The sequence below is a fragment of the Epinephelus lanceolatus genome, chromosome 23, assembly GCF_041903045.1.
Source record: "Epinephelus lanceolatus isolate andai-2023 chromosome 23, ASM4190304v1, whole genome shotgun sequence".
Lineage (NCBI taxonomy): Eukaryota > Metazoa > Chordata > Actinopteri > Perciformes > Serranidae > Epinephelus > Epinephelus lanceolatus.
In genome coordinates, this window is record NC_135756.1 from 18,348,658 (window position 1) to 18,359,385 (window position 10,728).

The 10,728-nt window shown below is 41.8% G+C and overlaps 1 protein-coding gene across 2 annotated transcripts in view; it reads right to left on the reverse strand.

The window, feature by feature from the left end:
- Nucleotides 1-10,163, reverse strand: part of rpap3 (RNA polymerase II associated protein 3) — a 45,382-nt gene extending 35,219 nt beyond the window's left edge. For both annotated transcript variants that reach the window (XM_033614326.2, XM_078165449.1), the window contains exons 1-2: nucleotides 10,025-10,163; nucleotides 2,305-2,442 (exon numbers count right to left, since the gene is read on the reverse strand). In XM_033614326.2, the coding sequence (XP_033470217.2) occupies nucleotides 2,305-2,347 (43 nt within the window). In that variant the 5' untranslated portion in view covers nucleotides 2,348-2,442; nucleotides 10,025-10,163. The remainder of the gene's footprint in view (nucleotides 1-2,304; nucleotides 2,443-10,024) is intronic.
- Between the last annotated feature and the right edge of the window lie 565 nt (nucleotides 10,164-10,728).

Here is a 10,728-nt window from a genome sequence, read left to right on the forward strand (position 1 = left end):
CCACTTTTCCTCTTCCAGGCAGTTAGCTCTCAGCTATTTTGTGGGTGTCAAAACGATCAGTGCAGCCACGGCGAGGTGATTAAAATCAGGTGTTACTGTATGATTGATGCAGTGTGCGCCACATATGTGCTGCTTTCACGCTGGTAATTACAACACTTTCAGAAGATGTGGAATTCGCCGTTTGATGTATGTTCGCCTGCGAGGACTTTAAAGGACTCAACGCAGGACCATCTGGGACTGAAAAGAAAGTCGCTGGTGGGAAAAAAACAGTCACATTAATGTCTGAAAATGGTATGCAGCACGTAGCAAATTCTCCGGAGACACTGGATAACACTGCATTCTGTAACCAATGTATTTAGTCCTATGGAAGCCTAAGGAAAACAATCTGTTCTATTTTTCTGAATTAACAAGATTATCATCTCTTTTCTTGAAAAAAAAACATCTGCTCTTGTCCTGGATTAACAAGATACTAATCTTGTTAAAGGGAAACTTATATATTTTTTAAAAAATGGACCCTATTTTTCCATTCTCGGGTGCGCACCAAAACAACCACCTCTTCACGAAGGTCTCGGCCCGGTTACAAACAAACTCAGTTTGTTTGTGGTGAGAACGTGTTCAGACGTCGATCTGAACCAACTGCAGTCACATGACACATTGTGACTCCAGGACTGTAACATGAGCATGTTACAGTCCTGGAGGATTATTAATGTGCACCTCCTCCTGTACTGCCTTAATATGCACATTCAGCACATCCAATGCATCAAAACATTGTTTTCTAGTTTTCAAACTGTATGGTTTGACTAAAATAAACAATGACAGCAATATAGTCCACGATGAGCAGCGCTAAAATCAACCTGCGTAGTTGTCCCTCCATTGTGACATTAGAAAGTGTCACATTTATCTTGCAAGTGTACTCTTCTTCAACGTTTGGTTTACTTCCTGGATTTTTCCTGCATGGAAATTCTGACCAATCAAGAGCAGCTTTCTCACGCAGGGCATTTGATCTGGTCCACTTGTAAATGCTGCCGTCAGAACATGAACCAACTGTAGGTAATTAGGCAACTTAGGAACAAAATTAGTCCCTGATTCAGACCAAGGCAACCGAACTCTAAATCTGAAAGCAGCCTTAGGTTCCCTTTAGGAGAGTAGCGGCGGCCCTGACTCTATTCATTCTAACAGTGAGCAAGAGCACATATTATGACCACTTCTTTCACCCCATGGCCACTAAATGTAAATGTTGATCCCAGGCCACATATCTTCCAAACATTCTGACAACAAAATGGCATTTTTCAGAAAGACAAATCAGGAGAAAATTAACTTTGTTCGAGAGATGTCTGTCCCAGCAACACAGAATCTCTCCTATCTGCGGTTCAGTTTCACCGTAGTGCTGCCAGCGTCGCTTTCCAACTGGATAAACAGATATTAAAATAGACTTAAATGTGAAACCATGAATCAAAAGCAAAACTAAATAAAACTTGTGTTTCTTTGCTTGTGAAGCTTAGTGAAAGTTCAATCCTTGTGCTGTCTTTATTAGTCACAAAGACACAAAAGCATGGTGAAAAGCGTCCATTAAAGTTTCCCTTTAATGTAGAAAACAAGAATTCACAATATTGTTACGTTCCCAGAATAAGCCCAGAGGATGAGGGGAGTAGCAATAAATATAAACTCGGATAAAGAATGATGGGAACCTTAATGTAAGCAAAAGAAAGGAATTTATTAACAATAAAAAAATCAGATGTTTACAACTTAAAAGAACTGAAACCCACTTTCCACAACAAAGGAGGGAAGCTTTGCTGCAGCACAAGCTCAAGCCACCATTCAGCTGCAGTTAACTACATCTTCAACCAACACACATCCTCTCTCTGGCACCTACCGGTCACCTCTCAGCTCCTTTTAACCAGCCCTTTTCTAATAAGCAGATTAATCACAGGTGCGCTCAACCACTCTGTGCACGGTGAGGAGTGCGACACCTGGAGAGACAGGACACAGACACAAAACCCTGCATCTTATAACACAGATTATTATCTCTTTAATTCAGGAAAACAAGAACTGATTAATTTCATGAAAACTTCTCAGAAATATGAGATTATTTTCTTTTTAGTTCAGAAAAGTCAGATCATTTTTTGCCATAGTAGAAAATGCTTCAGCAATCTAAAGCATCAACAGTTAATGTCAGGTTTTAGAAAGCTTCTTACGCAACCCATCATTTTGCTGTGGCATAAAATAAACCGAAATGCAATGCAACCACAAGACAGGTGGAATTCTGAGCGAGGAGACGTGACACAGCAACTATTTTTTACTCACAAGCATCTTGCTCTACTGATGTGTGTGGTGTGGCTGCCATCATTTCCTCCTCCTACTCCTTAAAACGCTGAGTGCAACAAGTCCAGACATGTTCCCTGGGGGGTAGTTGACAGGCATTCTGGGTAATGTAGGAACACTCTAAAATAAGTGGAAGGAAGACAATGAAATGAGAAAATGAGAACACTTTATTAGAAACATGGAGATTTTTTTCTTTGTAACAGGTTAAAAAAATAGTCCTTTACAGCATCTGCAAAACATCTTTCCGTTATTCCACTAATTAGGTTAGTTTAATGAGATATCATTTGCACGTAGATTAATTACAGTCCTATCTTCTTACAAATTCTCTCACGAGTGAACTAATTTGCTTCATCCTGCGAGTCATTGTCATGAAACCGCCTAGGAATCCCAGACTTAAAGCAACATCTGGCTGGTTTTAAGAGTCATGGACAGTTTGCCACAGGTGGTGGTGGGCGGGGGTTCATATGGGTTATATGGACCGTGGAAGTTTAAAAGGGTCAATACATGCAGATACAACACAACTGTGGCTCATGTGGAGAGCTGGAGAAAGTGGAAAATGGCCCAAGTCTGCATTCTTTCCACATTCCCTCAAATAAAGGATCTGTTATGATTGTGTAGATTTTAGAAAGAAACTATGGAAACATGTAAACTTGGTTGCAGATGTTGTACATTTCAACCTGATTTGAGATCATATTTCTGCTGTAATGTGTCTGGTTGTGTTTAGAAGCCTTTATTGGTGATTCTTGCAACACGCTCTCGTCCCAAATCGTCACATATTGCTGCTTTGTTAGTGGACTTTAGCACCTACATATCACATGCTAGGTATCCTTAGGCGTCTGCTGTTAACGTTCCGGATGGGACATTAACAAAAGCATGTTAGGTTCAGAAAATACATCATATGTAGTTTGGCTCTACATTCATATGGGAGAACACCAGCCTCCCGGATGAAAGTCTGGGGTTTGTCAGACCCATCTATTATCCCTCTCACTTGCCCAATAGAGACTTTCTCGCTCTTTATACTATGTTGTTACTGGCAGCGTTTCCAACTGACACCATCCAGCGGCGTATCATACCAACTTGACCAGTGCTGTCCAGCCGCGTTGTGAACTGATGCCGTCTGTCCACCTATCGTACAGCTGAAATAGGCCCTGTGGCGTATCATACCGCCACGAAAGGTAGCTTTTAGTGTCTGTGTCTGACTCCGAAATCACTGACGAAGCAGCAGTATTTGCAACCCAGTCTCACTCCGAAGTCCTCGAAATCCGGCACTTGAGCAGTGACTGTCGGGCAGACACCGACAAAAAAGCCATCCTTTAACGTCTGCATGATATGCGGCCGGTCGCCGTTATAGTTCAGTGGCGCTCGGTGGTGTCAGGGAGAAACGCGGCGGGTCAAGAACGAAAGTTAAGGTGGCAAAAGTCTGAGTAGGGGTGGTGGATGGGTCCAACAAACAGACTTTCACCTGGGAGAGCAGGGTCTGTGTCCCGTAAGATTATAAAACCAAACCCTGTTCTTTTTTTTTTCGAAACCGAACCAGGTGCGCTCACTGTTGGAAGAAAAAAACCAAACATCAGTTCGTGTTATGGTACTGACGTAGTGCGTTTATTTTGAAAGAGACTGTATGTAAACGTTAAATTTCCTGTGAAAACGCAAGTGTATTTTGAAAGAAGACAATGCATGTAACAGGCATGTCCCAGAACGTCAACAATCAACGTACCCAGGGTACCTTTCACGTTGTTTCTGAACATGGAAAGTCCATGACCAAACATCGATATGTGACAAGGTCAGAGTGAGAATGTGTTAGTATTTGATGACTTAGGAATGAGAACAGGTGCATTTGCATTGCTAACATACATGTAGCTACATGCTCATTTCAGAAAACATGTAAACCTGTTTGGCAATCTTGTAAATGTCTCCCTGAGTTCTGATCATATTCCTGCTGGAACATGTGCAGTTGTGTTTAGAAGCTTTTACTGATGATTTTTCACAGTAGACAGCACTGCTGTTCTCTGTCACAGTCATTCCCCACCTGCAATGATGGTGCAGAATTGCCAATATACAGGAGACCCTGAAACACTGACCAAAACTGGGCTTTTTTTGGCAAGGGGCTTAAAGAGACAGGTGCTAAAACGGAGCATTTCAGACAGAGTGTGAATACAGATGTTTCAGCACAAACAGCATGAGGATTTTGTCCATTAAAACATGCAAACATGTTCTAGTAGAAACCCAAAATACAAGTATGAACCTGAAAATGAGAATAAGGGAAGTATGCAATCGCTCAGATTTTTTGTATTTGTGCCTAAAAATGTGACTTCATTGTTGTTTGGTGACTGAAATAGCCACGAACGGCAACAGTTCGATTACGAGAGGGAAAAGTCCAGTTCGAAGCCTGGATGGAGGAAATGATTATGTTCCCCTGGCTGCGATGGAAAGTAATGCTCGGCAGCAATTTGTCCACCTGCACCTCTGAACAGCGGGCTTGGTAACAATTACTGGTCCAGGAAAGAAAACATTACAGAGTCATTACAATAATGATAGTAATTCAGGCCAGGATAGACGTAGCCTCTGCAGGCCTTCTCTCCTCCTTCTCCTCCTTCTCTTTCTATCCCCTTTTCTCTTTCCTACCTTTACCTTGACTTTCAAGCTTTCTATTTATACATTATTTCTTCTTTTGCTCTCCTTTAAAATGATTATTAATTTCACTTTGAGTGTCTTTTTTATACTCTGCAATGACACACACGTATTGGACAACACTTTTCATTAATGCTTTGCTGTGATTGGAGTTTATAGCCCCATAAATCACATAAATTACCCTGGAGACACACTTTAAGTCTGGACAGGACCATCATAGTAGTATTATGGGGCTATAAGGCTTGACAGCTTAAAAACTTTAAATGAAGCCACGCCGTCAAAACATCCGGCTATTTTCAGCAAACAAGAGCATGTGAATGTCCCCTTTCCTGACCAAGGGAGGGGGCTCCATAGACGACAAGAGGAGGAGGCCAGCTGGAGCCCCCGCCCGCCTGCCTGCGAGGCAGAACTTCTAACAGCCTTATTTATGTTTCAGAAACTGAACTGACGGTGCCAAGACATTATCCAAGACGCTGATGCAGTCGCCACACAGCGGCTGCTGCCATCCAGTCTGGAAAACATTTGAAAATCTTTGTTATGAGAAGAGCGCAAAGATGCCCGTCCTGGCGCTGAGGGAAAAATGGCTTCGTTTTCCATCTGGAGCTCGCTGAGTCAGTGTGGGAGGACGTGTGTACGTTTTCAGCACAACAGAGCAGATGATAAAATAGCTTATGAAAAAAGACAAATGGCTGCAGTCACTATTCTGGGTGGGCCCCACAAGCACATGACATATTAAAGCCTGTGAGGGATTATTTTTGTATTTCTCAGCACTTTTTTTTGGAGAGTTAGACTGATATATGGGGCCATTAAATATCAGTCATGATGCTCTGCTTTGATATGAAGTTTCTCTCTGCCTGAAATTTGTATTATTTTGTGCAGCTATTTAATCAAGTGAACTTAAAAAGTTAATGAATCCCAGACTTCAACAACTGAAAAGGTGTCACACAAGTTAGTATTATTCTGCTTTTGTAGTTTGATTTTGGAACATCTTAATCAGCTTAAAATAATATTCTTTATGTTGTTATGTAGTTAATTGTGATATTGTAACTCGCCTGGATGAGTCTGCCTGGGCAAATTTGGAACTAAATGCATCTTACAGTTGACTTTGTACGAGATGCAAATCTTGTGGATATATTCGCGACATGGGCCAATATAAATTAACATTGTGATTAATTTCGGGTGGATTGCGGGTGGACCGCACACTCTGTAAAACAGGGCACATGAGGACTTGACTTACTTCAAAGACTTTTATTATTGCAACAGAGCAAACAATACTAGGCTAGTGTAATTTTTACATTAGAAATGTGACCACATTCGAAAGTAGCCTATAATCTTTTAATTGTTTAATGTTTGGCGCGGGTTGGGTGCGGGTCTCTAAGTTTTAGAAGCTAATTACGGCGGGTGGGTGGCGGGTGGATGATTGATGAGTGCATGAGGATTGATTGGCTGACACCAGCATTAAGTCACCAGCAGAAAGCAAGCTAACTAAGACTAGGGAGCTAACCGCTAATAGGCCAGTGTGATGTTGCTATGCTAAACCTGGCTCATGCACCTCGTCAACTAAGACAAGCAAGCTAACTGCTAACAGGCTAGTGTTATGTTATGCTAAACCTGGCTCGTAAACCTTACCAACCAAGACCAGCAAGCTAACCGCTAACAGGCTAGTGTTATGTTGCTATGCTAAACCTGGCTCATAAATCTCATCAACTAAGACTGGCAAGCTAACCGCTAATGGGCTTGTGTTATGTTGCTATGCTAAACCTGGCTTGTACACCTTGTGAACTAAGACTAGCAAGCTAACCGCTAACAGGCTAGTGTTATGTTGCTATGCTAAACCTGGCTTGTACACCTTGTGAACTAAGACAAGCAAGCTAACCGCTAACAGGCTAGTGTTATGTTGCTATGCTAAACCTGGCTGGTAAACCTCATCAACTAAAGCTAGAAAGCCCGTAACTGAGAAATGTACCTGGACTTCCCTGGGTGAGTGTCACCTCTCCTATCTGGGGTGTGTGTGTGTTGAGCAGGCCATTACTCTTGCTGCTCGTGACCAGGTCACTCGGACTGGGCGACTGCGCTGGACACCTCTCAGGTGCCATTCAATTGGCCCAGTTGGCCAGCTCGGTCTTTTTCATGGTTGTTTAGAGTGAATGTGTGTTTACATGGTAATTCATGGTATCGTGTCAAACACTTTCTCAGTCTCCCTATCTCATGGCGTGCCCATTGAGCTTTAAGGCCTCTCCTGCTCTCCCTCCAGGTGCGGCTAATAGAGGCTAATGAATAAATACCACCAACCCCAAGTGTGACCTCAGTGCTGACCCTGCCTCCTCCGCCTAAACCACACCCACAAAGACATTCATTACACTACCAATAAAGCTATCTGTAACTGTCAGTCACAACAGTTCTCTGAGCTAGCTGGCTAGCTAAGCTTGGTCGCAAACAGTACAATCATAGACTGTATAAAAATAATAGCCGTAGACGTTAATCATTGGTTTGTGGACTCCAGTTTGGCATTTTTTCCTTCGCCACATCAGATTTTTGTAGCCAGACTTGACCATATTTATCCAAGAGAGTGTAGTTAACACTAAAGCTAACTGCTAGCATGGTTAGCATGCTGCATTTACACTATACATGGTTAACTGTAACAATGTTAATGCTAATTTTTGCTAACAAAAACAGGCTTAAAACCATTAAAATAAAACTTATGGGAGACACTGAACCTAGAGAGTCTTTCAGTGCAACTAAATGCTGAACAATACCTTTTCAGGCAACCAAAACATTAAAATTAACTTTCATGAACTGAAAACACATTCAAATAGCGACAGCTATGGCTACAACTGCACTCTGTTTATCTCGGGTGACCCTATGGTTACATTACCTAACCAACATTATAGCATAATTTTGAGCCTTTATGATATTTAAATGGGTTAAAAAAAAATCCACCCCCCATACAGTTGTCATAAACTTGGAAATAAGCTTTGAGGACGAGAACCGTTTTCTGTAAAGATGTTTATTTCTGCTATAAAGTTGGGTAACATGGGTGTCAATGAGAAGTGACTTGGGCTCAGCCTCAAGTGGCCATTAGAGGAACTGCAGTTTTTGTTACTACCACGCTGGCTTCATTTTTTCAGCCCAGGAAGTTGCTGCTTGGGTGCAATTCGTGCACACAGTTCATTCAAAAGAGGTATTAGTACCACTAACTCCACCATGTCTGTTGTGTTTAGCACTTTCTCATACACTGACAACAACAGACAGAAAAATTACCACAAGATGAGCCTTTTAATGAGTGGACATTTCATGAGTCTGATCGCATCTGAGAGATGTAGGGTCCAGTGTTAGTCTAAATGGTGTCTGAGGCTTCACCGCTCTGACCAGAATAAAATTCTGACAATAAAACTCAAATAATGCACAAAATATCTTTTATCAGCTGCTTCAAAACAAAACTATCAGTATAACTTTCAAAAGCAAACAATATTTTAACGGCTGCTGAGTTTCAAAGTGAATCAACCCAAAGACAATCTATCCGTCAACATTCAATCAGGCTCAGACAGTGCTGGTCTGAGGGGAAAGTGGGAAATCCCCCCCTTGCCGAGCTGCTCCTATGCCGCCGACTGATGTCGTAATTTCTCACTGAAACCTTAACCAAACAATAAATATTCGACAGCTCAGTTGTTCTAAAAAGCAGCACTGTTTGCACAACAGTGCCTGCCAGAACACGCTCGCAGTGTTCACTGTGTGTGACGGTGTTGGGCGTTTTGATTGTCAGACACCAGGCTGGAAACGCAGACCTCTTTTTACCTACAGAGATGCAAAATTAGGTTTTCTGGTAGATGGTTAACACACAAAATGCCTTTACGTTTGTCCATGAGCATTTTCATCTGTCTGTATACTTCGTTGGAGTTTATATCTCCCGAATCCTGGATCCACATGAGGAAAAAGCCAAGATTGAATTCATCGCATGTGGAGGCACCGGCCATATTGTACTCATTAATGACTGGCACACATGAAGAAAGTATGAGTTAATTGCAATGACATTCCAGCCAACATATAAACTGCGGCGGTCCAAACGTTCCTTCCCAGAGAAGCTATTGAAAATCCAATAGAGATGTAGGCCAGTAATCAGTACAAGATGAAACATTTGTTTGGAAGTGTTACTCCCCTTAGTGAGACTCAATGTAGCACAGCAGGTTTCACAAACACCATTTGGCGGCTCTGGGTCTCAGTAAATAGTGTCGAGGTTAACTTATGAAAACACTCACACCCTGTTATCAGATTAGGTCTCTACAAAGAGCCCTCAGCATCAACAAAAGGAGGGAGATATTTCTTCTTTTTAAAGAAAGAGGCTCGATTAGCGCTGTGTCGTGTTAGTCTTTCTCTTCCCAGCTTCCCCCCCGTCCTCATTCCTTTCTTTGCTTTCATTTGTTCGAGCTGTCGACAGGAGGCTTGGCCTGAAATTAAAAACCTTTAGTGTTTGTTTGCTCGTTGTCAGCGTGAGGCTTTTCCCATCATTCCTAGAGACAGCATCACTCACGCCTTTTGAAAACTGCATTTTGTGGGGTGGGTGGTGGTCTCAGAAAATTAAAAAAATGTATCACAATCCCGTCATCTTTACCCCCCATGAGACAAAAGCTATAATTCACTGATACATCAGGGTTTTTAATTTAAAAAAAAAGATAATGTGATGTACATGATATCTTAAAAAACGGTTAAAGGTTTTATTTCTATCCATTTTTAACATTTAAAATGGTCAAATTTGAAAGCTAAACTAAATATTTGCTGACGGGAATTTCTATAATATCAATATTGGTCTTCAAAAAACAGTTACTACTTTATCAGTGGTGTAAAACAGGGAGCCTGTTTACACCTGGTATTAACATGTATCTTGGTTGATCTGATCACAAGTCGTCAACTCCATGTCTGTCTGTTCCCATCATACACTGCCCAAATAATGGACATAGCTACCGTGACATCACCTATGGTTTGTGGACTCTCGTTTTGAAGCCTCAAATTTGGCATTTTCGTCATCACCATCTTGTTTTTTGGAGCAAGAAGTAAGCCAGCCTGTTAGCCTTACCTGCTGAAAGAATGCGGCCATATGTGGCCCAGACCACCTCCAAATGTGCTCTGAGTGATTGGATCTCACCACGCATAGAGAACGCAACTGGTGCATCCACACCTGTACTTAGAGCTGTCTACTTGTGATCCAATGACCCAGGACACATGTCAATACCAGGTGTAAACAGGGCCGACAGGTTGGCGTGTATCTTTGGTGGGGTTGTCTCTTGGCTCATAGTCAGGGGTCAAGCACACATTCAGTGCCAGTATGTTTGAGTATCTGAAGTGTTGATTCTCCAGTAGGTCAAAGGTCAGGTGGAGACTGATGACTGAGTTTACTCACTTTATTTAGACTGCTTTTAAAATTTGTCCGCTGCTTTGAACGGCATGTTTTTATTTTTTATGTTCTCCACAAAGTATTCTTCTCATTTATATGTATCTACTTGATACATCCTAGTGTTGCAAATGTTGTCAGTGACATTTATACTCAGTCTCTCTATTTGCTATCACTGTTTGCCTCTGCAATTTCCCCCCACAAGGATCAATACAGTTTTGTGCAATCTTTCAAAGCCAGCAGTGCCCATTGATGATACAAGACCTGTCAGACATTCAGTAAACGCTACTTTTTAGGTTCAGACTAAGAGGAAAAACACTTAAAGGGAGACCACTGAAGGAAGAAATGACACATTCTTCATCTTACAAAATTAAATGAACCTATACTTA